General features: G+C 36.9%; 1 protein-coding gene across 2 annotated transcripts in view; it reads left to right on the top strand.

Moving 5' to 3' along the window:
• Nucleotides 1-20627, top strand: part of LOC139143958 (ankyrin repeat and IBR domain-containing protein 1-like) — a 93379-nt gene that overhangs the window by 60019 nt on the left and 12733 nt on the right. For both annotated transcript variants that reach the window (XM_070714582.1, XM_070714581.1), the window contains exons 9-17: nucleotides 10102-10190; nucleotides 11424-11568; nucleotides 15104-15273; nucleotides 16027-16115; nucleotides 16696-16826; nucleotides 17605-17739; nucleotides 18519-18675; nucleotides 19336-19478; nucleotides 20229-20453. In XM_070714582.1, coding sequence (XP_070570683.1) covers nucleotides 10102-10190; nucleotides 11424-11568; nucleotides 15104-15273; nucleotides 16027-16115; nucleotides 16696-16826; nucleotides 17605-17739; nucleotides 18519-18675; nucleotides 19336-19478; nucleotides 20229-20453 — 1284 coding nt within the window. The remainder of the gene's footprint in view (nucleotides 1-10101; nucleotides 10191-11423; nucleotides 11569-15103; nucleotides 15274-16026; nucleotides 16116-16695; nucleotides 16827-17604; nucleotides 17740-18518; nucleotides 18676-19335; nucleotides 19479-20228; nucleotides 20454-20627) is intronic.

The following is a 20627-nucleotide window of genomic DNA, read 5'->3' as shown; positions in this document are numbered from 1 at the left end:
AGGTTTGGTCATGTCCGTGCGTGCGTGCGTCCGTCCGTGCGTCCGTCCGTCCGTTCACGCAGATATCTCAGAGATGCCCAGGTCAATTTCTTTCAAACTTTGCACAAGGATAGTACCCTACCCCATACAGATGCACATCGATTTGTTTCACAATGCGATCAAATTTGGCCGTTTTAGAGGACTTTTTAGTTTTCACCTCCATAGACTCCCATGTATAAGGCAGTCTCCATAGACTCCCATGTATAAGGCAGTCCATAGACTCCCATGTATAAGGCAGTCCATAGACTCCCATGTATAAGGCAGTCCATAGACTCCCATGTATAAGGCCAAGAAAAATAAAAATTTAGTTTCTCATCGTATTCATATTGCAAAAAGGATGCAGTGACACAGTTTTTAGTCCCCACGGATGAAGTCCAGGGGGCTTATAGATTGGGTCATGTCCGTCCATGAGTCCATCCGTGAGTCCATCCGTTCACGCAAATATCTCAGATATTTTGACAAAATGTCATGTGACCTCGGTGACCTTTGACCTCAAATATACATATTTGTCCATAACTCAGTAACCACAAGTGCTACACCCTTCATATATGGTATGATGGGACACCTTATGACGCCACATATTGTACCTCATCAGTTATGCGCATATCTAATTTTGAGCGAGCCAATAGAGCTAGAGGTCTGATTTTTGGTATATAGGGATAACTTAGCAATACAATTTTTTTGACAAAATGTCATGTGACCTTGGTGACCTTTGACCTCAAATATACATATTTGTCCATAACTCAGTAACCACAAGTGCTACACCCTTCATGTATGGTATGATGGGAAACCTTATGACGCCACATATTGTACCTCATTAATTATGTGCATATCTAATTTTGAGCGAGTCAATAGAGCTAGAGGTCTGATTTTTGGTATATAGGGATAACTTAGCAATACAATTATTTTGACAAAATGTCACATGACCTCGATGACCTTTGACCTCAAATATACATATTTGTCCATAACTCAGTAACCACAAGTGGTACACCTTTCATATATGGTATGATTGGAGACCTTATGATGCTTCATACTGTACCTCATTAATTATGCGTATATCTAATTCTGAGAAAACCCATAGAGCTGGATGTCTGTCATACATATGCCATAGATTTGCTCTGTGATACGATCCAATAAGGCCGCCATGTGGCCATTTTATTACGATTTTTTCATGTCCTGAACTACAGCTCAGACATGTATCAAGCGAATTTATTCAAAAGTATTTTATCACAGACCTAATGAAGAGGACTCTATCCTCTCTGAGGACCTGTAATCAAAGTACCCATTAACAAGTGGGGACTGTGTCATCAACGATGACTTGTTCTTTTAAAACTGCTGGTCAGACAGCTTTAATATTTGGTTTACAAGTCCCTAGGATGACCTAAGTGAGATAATTTCATACAGTCAGGAAATACTTAATTTTGTATCCATGTCTATAGTAGCTTCAGGGACTTTGGCCCTATGTTTAAAAATCGTGAATTACACGGAAACCATTCCTTATCTTGAACTGGCGACATATCTCAATTCTGGGTCTTACTTCAAGGCGTATTCTCAGAGAATTTTGAAAATTTGACAGAAAAATGAACGATTTGGTATTTATCTACCTTAACTCTATGGGGTAAAATTAAATTTTGGATTTACGAAAAACTAAGGTGGTGAAAGTTTTTCTTTCTCCAAGAGCTTTAAAATGAGCCCCCACAAGTGGTAGATCAGAAAAGAATTTTAGAAATTTGATAGTCCGACTCTCTGTCCCCAAGGTGTGTTCTACCTTAATATAATCTCCTTAGAGATTGTATCGGAGTGCAACACAACATGTGTCAAAGTGACTTTAATATTTATGACACTGGGTGTAAAATGAAAAGCTGTAACGATTGAAAATGTCACTTGACGGTGCTGTTGAAATCAGGTACAGGTGGTTAGGTTATTTCTTGAGTATTAGAGAATCAAGCAATTTTTAACACTATATAGTGTTAATAAAGTTGTAGTAGGAAAATTTCCATGGTGTATTCTCCAATCTTTTCACAAATTAACAACCATGATTCAATGGATAGACCATTAAGTTTCATAGACATGATGTGTGGAATTTTGATATCCCCGATATTGAGAGATTTTATCATTTCTTTATTTCGAAGTTTTTAGTCACTGCCAGACAAAGTCTGATCCATCCATCTGTCTGTCCGTTTGAAGCTGTTTCTCAGACATGACTGCACTGATATGTCTCAAACTTTGTATAAGGACAACACACTATAGCACACATATGCATGTTGATTTATTTTGTCTCAGATCCAATATGGCCACCAAGCGGCCATTTTTTGGAGGCATCATGGGCCAGTGGCTAGAGCAGTGGACTCACGATCAAAGGATGGTGAGTTCGAGCCCCGGCATGGCTGTGGTGTTGTGTCCTTGGGCAAGGCACTTTATTCCTCATTGCTTCTCCCCACCCAGGAGTGATGAGTACCTGGTAGGACAGAGGTTGTTATGTGTGCGTTTAGCTCTGCTGCGCTTATTGGCTGCACATGTGAGCTGTTGTCTGCTCCCCAGGGAGTTGAGTGGTATCATATTAGGTCCAGTGACCAGGGGTAATAATTGTAAAGCGCCTTGATCACATCTACTTGTGGATATGTGCGCTATATAAGAACCAAATATTATTATATTATTATTACCTATAATTTACACACCCCTCGATTTCATTCAAAGTTGGCAGAAAGACACAACACTATGACTTCCATAGTCAAGCATGATTGTATGGAAAGTAAGAGCAATGTTCTTTCATTCATCGATTTCATGGAACCTCAGCTAAATTCTTGGATTTGCATAAATAGCTGAGTAATAGCGCTGATCGCAAATGACGTCACTGTTCTCTCTCATTAATATGCATAAATAAATATTTGTCCGCATTTTCCGCATGAACGACGAAAGTAAAACCTGCGAGTGTCAGAATGGCTATTCACCGTCACACTTATTTGTATGAATTGATGTCTGAGACTACAAGCTGCAACAACAGCCGCGCATACAATGACAAAAATTGTCAGAATTTCAGCGTATTTGTCCGAAAGTCGCGCTCGTGCATCTATATTTAGTAAAAAACCCGAAATTGCAATCAACGCTATTGGAAAAGATCTTGGAGAGTTTACATTCTGAAGATATGCTTCAGGCAAAGCCAAAACCTAAATGGGATGTACAGAATTTTGTTTTATAAGAAAACATGTAATTCAAATGTCAAAGCAAATATTTCTTAAATGTGATTATTATTTTTAAAAGTATTTAGACTTGTCAGAAAAGTGATACTCAGTATTTGCTGACTTCAAACCGTATTTCTGCAATGATTGAGATAAAGCAACTCCAAGTAGCCCAGTTATAGTCTGGCATATCATTAGCATTTGAGGAACGCAGGAAACAGAATGAGCCGAAAATTGGTACAGAAAATATGGGATATACAATGCATTTGAATGTAATGATAGAATCGTTGTATACACGCGTAGTTAACCCATTTAATCATATGAAAATATCACCAAAACTCGTATTCATTTTGAATTGACTGGACTTAGATATATGAAATTAAAGACAGCTAGTTTCAATGATGGCTGTGCAACTCGTGCATGACGCCGTGTCTACTAATTTAGTAGTAATATACATGAATGCACAACATGTCTACCAGACAAATATTTCTTTAAGTGGTAATGATATGTCGTGTCTCCTTTACAACGGTCGGGTTGACCTGTTTTGCATCATTGATATCAACGCAATCATTGAGTTCACCTTCTCTGGCTTTTCTGGAAGCTTTCTTCTCTTTTGTCAAGGTCGATTTTGCACAAGTTTTTTCTTTTTCTTTTTTCTTTTTTGTTTCTTTTTTTTCTTCGTGACTCCAAGCATTGTATGATTTTTCTGAAGGGAACTCTCAGAGAAGTCAGTCAACATTGGAGGAGGGAAGAAAGAACAAACATGCAGCTATTAACATGCAGAGAAATGTGACCATCTGTCCACCCAGTCTTGCATAGATTCTTTCAAGTATTTCAATACATAATGATTTTAGTAATCTGACATCGTCTGCATGAAAGTTTTTTTTTTAATGTAAAGTTGAAGAAATATTATGCCATTTATTGCATTGACATACCAGTTTTATCAATGCAATATCAAGTTTCACAAAAAATCAAACTCGTAAATAAGATAAAAAATGATTTGTCTTCCATTGAAAATTGGCATCAGCCATGTATCGATAAAATCTCTATGGTGTTTCACAGGCTACAGTAGGCTTAATGGTTTAATGGTGTCTTCCTGTAGCCAGATTGTACACTTGCCGACTCAAGGCAATCTCAGAGATTTAAAAAGAAACGTACAGGCAATCACACAGGCTATATCAATTTAATGCCACTGAAATATATTCTTACAACAATAAAAATGGACAGTTTGTATCCCCGTGACAACAGTTGTCAGGAAGCAAATAAGCGCAGGGAGAGAACTCTGAAATTGCCGTGGTGATCACACTTGTGTAGTGCAGATTAAGAGAACTCCCATGATGCCTCGTTGATGTCATTCACCCCACACAGATTTCAGCTGTTGTCAAATCTATCACTCTGCCGATAAACATGCATGAAATCTTAGCTGAGTTGTATTCCTGGTTATCACAGATACATAATGTGATGAATAATAACTATATTTGTAGAAAAAGGGCAGTGAAGTTATCAGCACATTTTGATTGAAAACCCACTAAAAGCTGTGTCTTCCCATTTACAAAGACTCACTTTTGTATTGAAAATGCCCATTTTCAAGTCATTTAGTTCCATAATGTTGACTTCTATAGATGCCTGGAGGGTTGAGTCATTTCATGCATTAGGCATAATTTTATTACACTTTACGCTAGTTCCGTTGCATAAAATTTGTGTCATTTAGGCATATAAGTCCAGTTTAATTTCAAAGTGGTGAATCTGAAATTTTTTGAGTTTTATGTCCAACAGTTACTGCAGTGAAGTCTGCATAAGGCCTTGCACTGTATCTGTTGTCTCCAACAACAGGTAGATACAAGGAAGTGATACAAACATACCAGACAGATATCTTGACTGTAGACATAGCTTATCAGAAACGTCATAGCAACCAACGATAATGTTCAGTGCATACATGTAGCAGAGAAGGAATTAATCACCTGCCTGGAGCCAGGTAAATTTTTGGCCAGTGAGGTGAACTTTTACAGTTACAATGTACCAGCCCAACAGACAGGTTGAAATGATCAAGGATTTCACATCGGCTTAATCAAAGGACAGCTGTAGACTGAAAGATTCAATTGTATATGCATCAAGATCAAAAATGAGCCAGAGCTTGAAAGATTCGGCCATGTATGGATCCCCCACTAACTCCAATCCCACAGTAGGGGCTTGATTTTGAGGAGACCTAAGCAGTACATAACTAAATTTTCAACGGTTAGCTACCGTGTACTGGGAATGTAGTAAAGAGAAACCTAGTTATCTGGGCAGGTTTATTTTGCTCAGGCAGACAGCTCCTCAATGTTGCCAGCCTACATACCTGGTTTGTTATGCTACAATTTCCTGCACTGATCGTGTAAACAACCAATGGGAAGTTCTCAAGGCAAGTCTCAGCTATGGTGAAATTTATCATAACTGAGCAATCAAAATTTTCAATACGATTGAGACCATGGAGTGAACACGTTTTCAATTCAAAACAATTCATTACAACGACTGATAAAAATTATTAACACAATTCACAGCTTCAAAAATACATAATACCAGTATGTATTCAACCTGACAAAATCAATAGCGTTGATCGCGATTTCAGGTTTGTTACTAAATATAGCTGCACGTGGGTGACTTTCGGACAACGCTGCCTAAAATTTGGACAAACTTTGTTGTTTCATGCGCGGCTGTTGTTGCAGCATGTAGTCTGAGCCATGAAATACCACGAACTGGTGTGACTTTTAGTAACTATTGTAACGCTAGAAGGTTTTATTTTCGTCGTTTATGAAGAAAATGCAGACAAATATTTATTTATGTATATTAATGCTCGAGAAAAACCTGATGTCATTTGCGATCACTACCATTTCAAAAGTCAATGCGCCACTTTTGAACTGCGAATTTCTTCAAAAAAGCATGGCATCACCAAGGAGAGAGCTCTGAATCGGATACTACACTGTGGTTCATCCAAAAATATCAACTGCCACTAAGAATGGATGGCTAATGACGATCCCCAGATGCTTGCAGTGCTTCAAGTCACCGAGTGGCACTCAAATGCCGTGCATCAGAGGTTAATTCTCACAGAATAGCAATCTTCTCTGTGTTGCGATAAAATCAAGCACAAACGCAAGGCCCCTTCTAGCAGGAAGCAGCCTCCCTGATTATCCAATTTTGGGTTCGGTCTGTTCTGTGGAATTACCAAATCTATCACATTTCTGACGCAGCAGGATCTTTAATCTTGCTTTTCTGCCATCAACGCCAAAGGTCTATTAGACCCAATCAATGCCAGGCAATGTCAGATAATTTTCAGTGAACACAGGAACAGGGAAGCACAATTATAAAGCCTTAATTCAGTCGCAGTTACTGGGATTTTACTGTCTCAATTTTGCTATTTTTACCGTAAGCACAAGCACACATATAAAATAAATTTACTTAGCAATTATTGAAAGTAATCAGTTAATGAAGCAAAATTGCCAAATAGATTTAATTGAATGGATTTATCGCCAAGTCAGGAAATTTCATCAATTAAAACCCTGCTGCATTCATTATTGACGAATTTTAAGACCTGGTTAATTTTTTCTGTTCTGGAGACTGCCTGTGCTTTGTTTTTATATGCGCTTTAAACATTTTTTTTGCCTTTATGGTCAATAATTAGCCCTCACAAGATCCTTTTATACGTGTATGTAATCAGGTCAAATATTAACAGGCAGTTGCCGACCAACAATCTCCACCATTTTGGAAAATATGCCTTAACGTAAAATTGGTTAAAAAAGAGAAATTGCTTGTGTCAAAGAATTGAATCAGATCTGAAAATAGGTTTGGAATCCAACCCAGTGGATTATAGCGAGTGATACTAATGCCGAAATCAGTTTCAATATTGCTCCGTATTCTTCCAATTCACAGTGACATCTGTTATTTGATTGCTCAAATTGTTCAAATTGAAGTATTACATCAGTTGGGAATTCGAAAATTGAAATATGATTTCATTTCACAATCTGGTTACTAGTCTTTGATAAGGAATGATTCTGAACCTTGATGGCAGTGCAGTGGCTTGATTTCCTAAAATCTCAAAGTTTTAAAGCAAATCTAGTGTTTTCTAGCATTTTGGTCAAGGCCGAGAAAATAATGCTAGCATGATAAGTTGATACACTATAAAATCAGGTATTTATTCACAGGCTTGTAAAAAGGAAAAGTTACACCACAGAGCTCCTCCTTGTTAATCAAAAAATCTCAAGGTTTTCCTCGGCTTTTAAGCAGTGGTTGTCAATGGATGTTTTTCAGGTCTCAAGAGGATGAACTGCTTGAAAGCAATGTTGCATAGGTAGTGACCCCATGAAAATTAGTTTATGCCTGGCGATAAATAGACTTTGATGTGCTTGCCACATAACAGACACATGTCTTTGAGTAGAGTTTCTTCCATTCAATTATCTGTTGTTGTGAGAAAGAATCTGATGCTGACATTGCTGAGTCCTGGTGGTCTTTCAGTGCACAAAAATTCATAATTCCCCATTGCTTTAATGGTAACTAAGCTCAACAGCGCCCTCACAAGACACGTATTTCATTATTAAATTGACTTCTCAGTACTTTTATGACAAATTTACAAAATACGTTATTTACTAAGAGATTTAACATTGTTACCAAATAGAAATGCACAGACTCAGATATTTCAGTTTAGTAAAATGGGGACCTAGAATGTGCCCATAGTGATCACACAGAGCAAGACTTAGTTTTTCTCAAGGGTCTATGATTTGGGGAATAATACAACTTCACACACATACACCATTTGGCAGTGCAGCATATACAGCTGTGTGATCTGACCAGTTTATTGTATTGCGTCTCACAGTGCTTTACAAGCAAATGACGTCATTCTCAGCAGACTGTTCACAGCAACTTTGATGCTGTATTGACAGCCTTTAGTTATTAACCTTTTGAACACTGTAATTTTTTCCAAAAAATTATCAGGGCAACATTTAACCAATTTTTATGAATTTTTTTGTAATTTTTTTCCAAGATTTTGGACCAAGTGGACAAAAATTTTCATGGGCTATACTTTTCGACCAAAATTTTGGTGAAAATCAGAAAAAAGTTGTCTACATCTGAAAGAAATTGTTGGCATTTTATTGTATGAAGGCAACAAAAATCGGCCTTGGCACTCAAAGGGTTAAACCGATGTCTGATCATAAAATGGAAACAACCGCCTGAGCCTAGCTCACAGGAAATGAATAGAATCCACAGTCAATTTGATGCGATCTCAGACTGAACCAAAACACTTGATGTAATACTTTGGAGACATGATCATCCCCCATAGCGTTTATTTTGATCATCAATTGCTGGCGTTTGCCATGAATAATTTATGAACCACTCAGAATCCATCTTGTTCACTTCTTTGTCATCCTTGGCCGGTGATGGATCTGAAAATGGGTTACTGATACCTGCTTAGGGGAGACCTGGCTAATGCAGACATGCTTTGCAGAACAGAGGCAGATGAAAATAGGATTGAACCATTTCTGAGTGTACTGGTACTGATAGCAGGAGATTTGCACTGGTCTGCTCGTAACTCAACTACTGATGACCTTTCTACTATGTAGTATAACACTGCAGCTACCGTGATAGCAATAGGTTTTTCATCCATCATTAGAGTTATATCACAATAGGACTGAGCCCATAAGCTTGCACAGACCAAGATTGGAAATGCAATTTCAAAAGTGACAGTTTATTGTTAATAGCACATGGGTTTTTTATAAAAATATTTTGAAGATACTCTTTTGTGTCACAGGTGCTAGGTGGTACAGTAGGTGTTGATGGCCTTGCTTTTTGCGCTAGGGCAGCTTACCGACCCCACCGACCCGACCACCTAGTATACTGTGTGCGAGGGTCATGACCCTTGACAAAGGTCATGGAGGCTGCTATCAAACAGTGTTATATACTTCATCCCAAACGAAAATATATTTACATGTTTAATTTATTTTCAAATCTTGAAGTTGTGTTCTTATAACTTTATCGCTGGCAAACCGTACCCAAAATAAACAAAATATTTAAGCTTGGGTCATGACATGGGATGATACGAGCATTGTGGCAATGGCAGCAGCTGTGTGGTCAAGGAAAAAATTCTTATTGTAACACAGTGATGGTGTGTATCAATGATCCACTTGCAGAGTCCATTGGCCTGCTAGTAATGCTAAAATATGATGAATACTCAACAAGTCCTCTTATACCACATGCTACACTGTAAGATACAGTATATGAATAAACCTTAAGTGCTAAAGCTTGAAATTGTATGAATAATTTGAAGGGACAGATGTCCCTTTCAGTCAGTATTTAATTTATCTTCAGCAAAAAAAAGCCATTGATATAACCAATCATTTGGAACACCATTGTACAAACAAAAAGATGATAAAAATATCCTTGTTCAGATTGTTGAGCACAATATAGGTGTGTTTTAAGCCATAGACAGTAGGAGGGGAAATGTTTAACCTTTCACCCCCAGTTCCTTGTGTACAGGTCCAACTTTACCATAGAAAACAATGGATTTTGGACAAACCATGGAGGGGAAATGTTTAAGCTGATGAGCTAGCTTGAAAATCACAAGGAGAGATGAACACACCTCACTGACGAGCAATACTATAACATCTATCAATGTATGCTATGATGCAGATGTCTTCATTACAAATAAATGAATAAAATGTAGTGGTTACAAATTCCTAGATATGTGGTGATACTGTAGGTGCTGTTTTATTTGTATAGGTTTCCATAGGCGATAACATAATGATACCGTTTTCCCTGTAACTATCTCCTGATACATCAATACATCCACACATAGTCAACATGCAAGTAATAAATTCAATGACGATTTTATTGTTTTTTCATTATTCCCTGACAGTGTGATATCTGTGCTGGTAATATATCAAGGAGTGAAGACCCAGTTGACATGCCTTGCAATCACCAGTTTTGCAGAATATGCTGGGAAAGGTTAGTGGCAGAATTCCGGTTGCCGACAACTATTTTATTTCCATTACCCCACGGATATGTAGCCCAGCTACTGTACAGTTTAGTGTTCAGTGTCTATCCTACATGCTTAGTTTTCCCCATAAGGAATGATTTTGTGGCTATCATATTTCATAAAATTTATGAGCCACTTAGCTTTGAGGTGTCAAATTGCAGATGTGCATTTGTCCTGCTTACTGTGTTACAGTGGTCAAAGTGGGGCAATTTACACAGGAGCCGTACTAAAGGATGAAGGCCTTGGTGATAAAAAATCCTTATTGCGACTTATTTGTCAGGCTGTTGACAATTAGTTATCTGTCTTATCAGTTTGATATGTAAAAAGAATGAACCAGGCTAGTATTGCACTTCAAACTTAAGATACAATCAATGAGGTCTCATTTCATTGTACTCTGTGTGTGTCTGTGTGTATATATATATATATATATATATATATATATATATATATATATATATATATATATATATATATATATATATATATATATATATATATATATATATATATTTATTTATTTATTTATTTATTTATTTATATATGTATATATATACACGGTAAATCACTCTGCCATATAGGTATTGAGTGCTGTTTTACACCATGAAGATTTCCAAACTTTATAGGCTATATATATATATATATATATATATATATATATATATATATATATATATATATATATATATATATATATATATATATTATATATATATATATCATCATCTTCATAATGTAATATGTGTATTATAACATGTTGTTTTAGTACCAACAGTCAATATTTGACAATGCGCTATCTCGCAATATCAGGAAAAAATTGATGAGTTTAGGAGAGGTTTGCATTTCCATGGTCCAATGAATTTTAAGTTCCAAAGAACAAACGTGTGCAAATGGTGCTTCTTGTAGTCTGAGCTAGGGAATATTGACATGCTCTGAACACAGTGAGCATACGGCATGGTACAATATAGTGGTGCACACTATATGTATACTGCCTACTTAAAAATAAAATGTGTAAAAATAAGAAAAAGACAATGTCATTTTTACCCCCGTAGCTTTCCTTTTCTGACAAAAACATGATAGTGGCTCAATTTTCTCAAGTTTCACAAGTCCACACTTTGTACAGACCAATGAAAAAGGGGATTTTTGAGTATGATTCATCAGTTCCTTTCAAAGATATGACAAATGTTTATTGTATTTGTTGACAGCTATCTGACTGGTAAAATCCAAGAAGGAGATGCCCACAATATTCTGTGCCCTGCCTACAACTGTACGAAGCTGGTCCCATTGGAAACCATTGAAAACCTGGTGTCCCGAGATATGGCAAGGAGGTATCTGCAGTTTGACATTAAGGTGAGAATTGCCAATTTTCATCATCCAAGTACCCTCGACATCCTATGAACACTAGTACACAAATGGAATATGATGCAAATCAGAGCATGTTGACTCTGTGAACGCCCTTTGGAGATGATGGTACGATTTCTGTTTTAATCCAGGTACTGTTGGGATACTTTACCAGTGTTCTCCATGGCTTTGAAAACAGAGAACTGTACAATACTGAAGATATCCCATAATTCATGATGATTTTTGCCCTCGGAGGTTCCTCAGGGAAGTCTGACTTGTCTCCCATGTGTATACAAATTTATAGATGAACTTAACAAATTGTGAAAAATGGACCTTTAAGCACTTTTACAATGGCCACCATCCCTGTTTTAACTCTAAGGAGAAAAATAAATTTTTCAATTTTCAAAAATCTAACATGGTGAAATTTTTTCTTACGCCAAGAGCTTTAAATTGAGTCTTCACAAGTAGAATATCAGAAAAAAATTGTAAAAGTTTGAATGTCAAAATATCTGTCCTAGACTAGAGGTATATTCTACCTTAAGCTGTCCACTGCTTATTCTCCTGTACCACTGTGTATAGCGCTTTGATGTTTTTCCCTATTCCCATTTTGAATAATTAAAAAGAAATATTTTTGGTTGAGAGAGGAGATAGCATTTCTGTCACATTTTCCAACCACTGTGTATCCTCACCCATACAGAATATCGCAAGGAAAAATTAGGAGACTAGTTTCACCTTTTTTGTCAAACAAAAACATACAGTGAAACCTGTCTAAAGTGAACCCTGTCTAAACTGGAAACCTGTTTAAATTGAAGTCCCATTCCAAAGAACTCTATGTTAAATGGACCTCCATAAACCAAACACCTCTCCAAACCGAACAATTTTCTCAGTCCCTGAATGTTTCAGTTTAGACAGGTTTCACTGTATTTATTTCTTCCAATGGATATGACAAAAGAAATTTACGTGTCAGCTTTTCTTAGAGAATGACCGTTTCAGTTGGTCATACTTTGCTTCCCAAATTTATGGCATTTGTAGTAGCTGAAAGACCACAACATTTGAAGGTGATTTTGAAAATCTCATTGCAATATCTAACGTACTTTAATGCGATATTATTAAATAGTTATTAAATTCTTCACATTATTGCTAATATGTGCCTTGTATGGAAAAGGGTGCCTTGTATGGAAAGGTTATCAGACTGCCAATGTTCAAGGGTACAAATCAAGAGGCATTGTGGGTAATTTCTAGTACTGTGTGTGCACTGTGTTGTGTACAGTCTGTACCCTCAATGCAGTGACTGAGCTTTTAACTTGTCTTTAATATTTTGTTTATTGCCCTGCACAAGAATGACGATATGTTGAATAACAGTTCTGATGAAATGCATGCACCATCATGAGACAAACTCACGTTACCAGGCCTTTTAGAAATATCATTACCTGCCAGGTGAAAATATTGCACACTTGTTGACAGACCTACCATACATTAACCCTCAGAGCACTAAAATTTCCCCCCAAAAAATATCAGGGCAACCGTTTGCAAATTTTTATGAATTTTTCTGTAATTTGTCCGTGATTTTGGACCAAATGGACATAAATTTTCATGGGCTACACTTTTGGACTAGAATTTTTGGAAAAATCAGAAAAAAATTGTCTAGATCTGAAAGAAATTGTTGATGTTATATTGTATAAAAGCAACGAAAATCGGCTTTGGCACTCAAAGGGTTAATGTGTGTTTCAAGAAACAGCTCAGATGAAGACTAAGCTTATAACAGAAACAACAAAATACAAAAATATCAGAACATATAAAGTACCATATGTATTACTCTACATAAAAATATCTACTCATTGAGCACCATGTTAACGGCATTCAGCTAGGTGAAAAAAATGTTGATAGAATGATCAAACGTATTAAAGCTGACAAAAGAATTTATTTGAATTCCCCCACCCAAGATATTGATCATAGGAAACAAATGATGAAATATATATTAGACAAACCCCAGCATGTTGAATTTCAGGGAAATGCCAGCTTGCCTGTTCAGTAGACAGTAAGTTCATGAACTGCATTTACCCCAAACCAGGAATCCACTGCTTTACGAGCATGGAGTTTCACGGTTTTACCAATAAAGGGAAAATAGCAAGGAGAGCCATAAAACAGAGCAGAATCCCCACCAGTCCATAAATGCAGGTATCAAACTGCCCGTAAAAAAATTTATGATTCTCATTGTATAACAGTTGCATTGTAGCGACATGCACATAATTTTCTTTGCCGTTCTGAAAAGCCTGCCTCCATTAAAAGTAAAGAGAGATCTTAGAACCTGGAACACGCTCTGTATTTTCCAATGTGGATTTTAAGATCAGTGTAGCTCCAAATGTATGTCTCAGTTCTGGGTACATACATTTTAATTGTTATAGACAAATAATTTAATGACTAAGGAGGCTCCGCTGCCTCCTGTTTGGCTGTAATGCCAGCTGTATGAATTCATATGAAGTGAATCCATTATAAGCATAATAAGATGTATGACGTAATCCCCCCAAATTGGCATGATTTCCCCAAATGTCAGATATTTCATGGTTTTATGTGTAGGTTTTTATTACATAGTATGCACACTCATTGTTCAGTGTATGAGTATATCAAAATACAGGTTATTGGAAAATTGAAACCACCATGATAATATTTGCCTCAAAAATAAAGGGTTTGATATTTTACACATCAAATTTTTGCCCTGGGAATTTTACACAACAAGTTCTTTCAGAATCAAGAATACAAATCCAGGCCAAATTGTTGAAACAGAGAATTTAATCACCAAGTTTATTTACCTACATTTGAAATTCAAAATGGCGGTACGTTGTGTTTCTGTTTCAATCCAGTAGGCAAGAATTAGATTTTGATTTTTCATGCTGAAAGATTTTGAGGTCATTGAGAACAGGTTTCAAAATTACAGTAGTCCATACTGACTGACAGTGTGTAGTTGAAAATTTTATCAGCGGTTCATTCAGTCACAGAGACTTGCATGAAGCATGCAAAGTCAGTTTGAAAGTATAGAATACTTGTGGTGATACTGTGAATTACTAATTCATGAATATCCATGAAGCTATTTGCATGCAGTGATAATTTGTTACTCTATAGCACATTTGATAGAGCAGAATTTGTAAACTGATGTAAGTTGTCACCAGACAAACTTGTACTATGCTAGTATCCTGTATTATTTCCTTTTTTGTGAATTTTTAAAAACAGAAAAATTACTAAGATGTCCTTCCAAAAAAAAGTGATGATGGTTCACATGCTGTATTATCTTATATTACATTCTTATGTAGCTGTTATTGAAACTACACTAATCCATTCACTGATACCCAGTACCACATATACTCATCTGTTAAAAATCTCTTGACAGTCAGAGTGATTTGCAAGATGACATGAAAGTAAACATTAGTTAGCCTAGGAATGAAGCAATCTGATTCTCGTTCATGTGGTTTCCAATCTCTTCGTTGACAGAAAGATCTAGAATTCAAAAAGAATTTGTATAAATGCTCTGCACTTTGACTTTTTCCAGGCTTTCGTTGATAGCAATCCTCATATCAAGTGGTGCCCTGCACCGGGATGTGGCAGGGCTGTCAAGTACCCAGAGGGGGAAGCAACAGCAAGAGGATCAGCCAGCAATTACAGTGCACCCCCTCCAACATCAAAGTCTGTTGATTGTGGCACAGGCCACTTCTTCTGCTGGTAGGTTTCAGTGACATGCCAACATCCTGCAGTTTAACCTTTGAACTTTAATGAATTTCATGATATTATGTGTGTCAATCATTGGTTAAGGGACAGTAGCGGTAAATTTTGGAAATCGTTTAATCAATTTTACCTTAGGGTACAAACAACCTCTTTAACCTCTTTAAGGCCAGTTTGGCGATCCCTGGGATTGCCTTTCTTCTAGCATGTAAGAGGATTATGGAGGTGTGATAGCCTTTTGTTTTCCGTTGAAATTGTAATCTGGTGGGTAAATTTTTTGATGAGAAAATCGAGTGCCAACACAGACCTTTAAGTATGTTGAAATACTATGTGTAAGTATTTCAAATGTAACAATGTGTGTGAAGTGTTTTGATATTAATGAATTCCTTCTTGTGGATTTTAACTTCAGTTGTGTACAATAACATTGGACACAAACATGCACACAAGGCATTTGAATGTGATCTAGAAGTACAATATGAAATCGTTTTTCTCAGTTTTTCTTTTAAAATTTAGTCTAGTTAAAATTCTTTTTTAGATAATGTTGATAAACAACCTGTACTTTAAAGATGGCACATGTTCTTGCATTACGGTAATCTCCATTGAAAATATGACTTTTGATGTTAAACAGAGGACTAACCTACTCAAGATCATGCTGTGGTAAACCTCAGTGTTTAAATAAGTCAGAGCCATCATTAGAGGATTGGGTGTCCAATGACAGCATCATAGACAATTTCTCTTTTTTTCCTTGATCAGGGATTGTCTAGGGGAAGCCCATGAACCATGCAGCTGTGAAAACTTGAAAATATGGCATGAGAAAATTACTGAAATAAAACCTGAGGAATGTAAGTACTTTCTGAGATTGAGTAACAAAGTAACTTTTTTGAAACTTGTCAGGAGTTTTAGAGTCTACATCTTCTAGTGTTCTTTGAAAGTTATCAAGTCTGACCGAAAATCGTATCATGCATCTTTGTTGATGAATCAAATCATCTTCATTCAGAAGGAAATCTTGAAATGCTAGCAATCTATACCAAACTGAAATGTGCAAATGTCTTTCATTTAACCCTTTTCCTGTCAAGATGGTTAAGATTAGTGAAGCACAATATATTCCTTTTGGTGTATTTTACATGTGACATAATGAACAAATGAAGGCTGTTGAAAACATAAATACTGTAAACTTGATTTTTATGGACTAAAGATGCTATAACAGACCAAGCCAAGTGGGTGCAAATACATATGATTTTGGCTCAATACCGTTTTCTGACTTGGAAGATGGGAAAGTTATACTGTGTAGCAGGAAAAGGGTGAATAGAAATTGTCTCCCTAAAATGCACAATACCATAATGAGGATACTTGAACTCAGGTAGGACCAAATACAGAATATTTAACTGCTCACTATAACAGTAAATTGTCTTTTCTTTGCAGTGTCCAACACTACCAAAGACTCGGAATCAGCGGCTAACTTTCTGTGGTTGGTGACCAATTCCAAACCCTGCCCAAAGTGTAACTCACCAATACAGAAGAATGAAGGCTGCAATCACATGAAATGTACCAAAGTGAGTGTCTAACCCTATGAGGGACTACTGCCATGTTTTGCACAAGCTTTCTGTCTTTCTAGAAGAATAGTCATGATTGGTGTATTTTAATGTTTGTGTTCAATCTTTATGAAAATAGTAATATTTCAATTGTCACACAAGTAGCCCTTTTTTCCATTAATTTTGAATTTTTATCAAGAAAGTCAATTTCCTTTTAGATAAGCTGATAAATGACCTGTCCCTTTAAGTGTCTCACCAAGTTTTTTATAATAATTGTCCACACAAGCTGTAGACCATAAATAAATGTAAGAGTTCAAAAGTTTTTAAAAAATCTGCCTTGTATGAACATTCTGTCAGAGTCCCTCGACTTCCAGAAAACTCTGGCGACATCACAATGTATGCTTTTACACTTTGTTTGGTATATGGGGTAGCAATAGGATGCTAGTCAAGGGGTCAAACATTGAAGCATATGCTGAATGCATTGATAATCATCACTGAAAATATAACAGATAACAAGGCAATTAAGGTGTGAGAATGATTTTTTGGCCTGGCTGCAGGGATATAGAAACTTTCGGTCACACATGGCAAAAATAAAAGCATAGATGGTTACAATGGTGTGTGAGCGCACAAAGTTTGTGCAAAATGTCTTTATTTTTTACCGAAAACTAAATTTTCACAGCCAGGAAATTTATTAAACAGCCTGTTGTTTTAGCCGGCTGCCGGCTATTTTCTACATCTCTGCCGCTCTCACTCATAGTTCGTAATTCATCAATGTACGGTCTTGTAATCCTTCTTTCAGTGCAAGTATGACTTCTGCTGGGTTTGTCTGGAGCCTTGGAACAAACACGGATCAGCCACTGGTGGCTATTTCAGATGCAATAGGTACGAGGCTGTACAGAAGGCTGATGAAAAGTCCGGTGTTGTCATTCAGGAGGTAAGGATAAGACCCCTAGCAGTGTGTGTAGGTTTGTAGGTAGACACTGAACCTGGCCCCCAAGCTGTGATTTCAGATGGGTAATTTAGTATGTGTGCAATATTCATGTGACCAGACACTGGCCAATATGACCTGCTGTTCACTAACTCTGACAGTTCTTTTCCCCATCAAACATTTTCTCGTCCAATAATGGATGTACTTCAGAACTAAATGTCACACACACTACTGCAGTGTTCTATGGAAAACAGATGCTGAAGATGCTATGTTATACTTTAACAAATCAATGTAGATAATGTGTGCTAAGGAATACACATAGCTATATCTACATTCTTCAAGTGGTATTGTTTATATGGTGGCAAATTTGCATTTCTGTTTTAAGCCATTGGGGTACACTCCCAATAACACACAGTTTGTTCTCTATGGCTTAAATTCAATTGAAAAGAAAGACGAGTGTTCACCAAGGGCATGTGTTATTATTCTGATTTTGACTCAAGGTTTTGTGGCAAGTATACATGTACACAGTGAGTCAGCTCGTACACTTCAACCTTGAATGAAGATCTCCAGGAGATTTCTAGATTGGGATGACTGAAGATTAGTGGACACATCTTTGGTTGTAAACTTAGATAAATTTTCTCAGGGTTTCTACATAATTGGTTTGAATGAATGGACTCCCTAGGTTACTAACAATTCAAACAAAATTTCTCTGTGTTCGCTAATCTTCAGTCTTGCCTCTAGATTTGCCGTTTGACTTGATGTCTCTTTTTCCATGTCATTGTCAGGCTGAAGAGAAGAATCGAAGGATGCAGGAATTGAACAAATTTGTACATTACTACACACGCTACAAGAATCATGAAAATAGCTTTAAACTTGAACAACCACTGATCAGGTCTGCAAAAGAAAAGATGATGGTACTCGCCAAAGCAGTCACAGACTCAGGTAGAAACAAGAATTTGTCTCACTCAATGGAATCATTCATGAGAAGATATGGCAGTTTGATTTCAGAAACCTTTGATAAATGTACCATATCTTGTTCATTTGTTGACAATTTCAAAAAGCATCAATATATTAGGACTAAAGATGATGCAAGCAAAAGTCATGGTCTTTGACTTCAAATCCCCTATCGTTAAGCAAACAATTGGAAGTGAATAAATCCAACGCTGAAAGAATGATTTGGACTTCTGCCCCATATCCACAATAAACCGCTGAAATGGGTTGTTGAAAGTTTAAACTGCTTATAAGTTTCCTAACAAATTTTTCGTAACAAAATCTTAATGTGATTGAGTACCACATACATACATGGTGTCCAAGACATCACATTGTCATGTCATATATACACGTAATTGATGCAAATTTACACAGGATAATTGAAATAGAGCTAAAAGTCCTGCTATCCCATATGCAAATAACAATGGCTGTAATGCACTTGAAGCCTTTGTTTATGTTAAACCTTAACATTATTTATACCAAGTGTGATGTAACTCTGAAGTGACATCGCAATAAAGTAATATCTCATTGATGTTTAATCCTTCAACAATCACTTGTTCATACTGCCCTCAGTGGCCAAAACCAGTGATACCATTTGTATTCTCTCCACAGCTAATGCATCCAGTGAAACTCAGTTCATTGTTGAAGCCATCAATGAACTTCTAAAAGCAAGGAGAGTGCTGAAATTCTCATATGCCTACGGATACTATTTAGAAGATGATAACAGAACAAAGACAATCTTTGAATTCATGCAGGTGAGATGGAAATCACATATCAATCAGTTTGGAGATAACCATCATTGTGTATTTCAAATTCACACACAACAAGGACCCATCATACAAACAATTAAGTTGTAACAAGACTAGACTTTTTGGTCATATCTTGAATGAAAACGACACACAGTAACATTTGTACTCATTCTGCCGACTTGGTTGTTCAGCCAGTGGACCTATACACTGGAAATGTCATCTTAAAATGTTGATAGATTCAAACATGTACAGGATGTATTACCAAAGGTGTTGCAGACTACATGAGTCTTGCTTTCTAATCACCTTTTTGACTTAAGGTAGTATGCGCCTTGAAAGTGAAAGACATTTGCTCAAGCTTTGCTAAATGGAACTTTCAGCCATTCTCTAACCAAATCAACAATTAAAATCGGGGGTCACCATGCAAAGTTTGGAACTAGCGAAACAAAATGCCCAACATTTTGAGATATTTTAAATCAAAATGGCCACCATCCCTGTGTTAGGTCTATGAGGGAAAAATTAATTTTGGATTTTCAAAATTCTAGGACGGTGAAAGTTTTTCTTTCTCCAAGAGCTTTAAAATGAACCCCCACAAGCGGTACATCAGAAAAGAATTGTAGAAATTCGAGAGTCTGACTATCTGTCCCCGAGGTGCGTTCTACCTTAACCGTGTTCCCTAGTGACACACCATTGTCTGGTCTTATGACATCATACATGTCTGATATATTCGTTCATCTTTGCACAAAAACCAATTTTCAGACTGAGCTGGAAGAGGCCACAGAGACATTGTCCCAGATGGTTGCCCGTCCATACCTGCGAACACCCAGATACAAAATCATCCAAGCCGCCCAGCTCGTACAGAGAAAGCGTCACGAGTTCCTGTCTGCAGTCTCAAAGGGTCTGATCCCTCCAGAGGAGACACCGCCCCTTCTGCGAAGAAAGCAGTTTGCACGGAAGAACATTTTCAATTTTGAACATGACGATGTAAGTGACGAATTTACCATTCTCTTATTTCATAAATAGTGGCTTACTCTCCCTTTTGAAATTTACTTGTTCTTCCGCAGCTGTGAGCCATCAACTATGAAGGTTAAAAGAAATCAAGCTCAGGCAGTCTATACGGTATTTGACAAACTACCCATTCTTTGAAGACTTGGATAG

The sequence above is a fragment of the Ptychodera flava genome, chromosome 11, assembly GCF_041260155.1.
Source record: "Ptychodera flava strain L36383 chromosome 11, AS_Pfla_20210202, whole genome shotgun sequence".
Classification (NCBI taxonomy): Eukaryota; Metazoa; Hemichordata; class Enteropneusta; family Ptychoderidae; genus Ptychodera; species Ptychodera flava.
The sequence above is the reverse complement of the archived record's forward strand: the minus strand, read 5'-3'. Positions and strand labels throughout refer to the sequence as shown.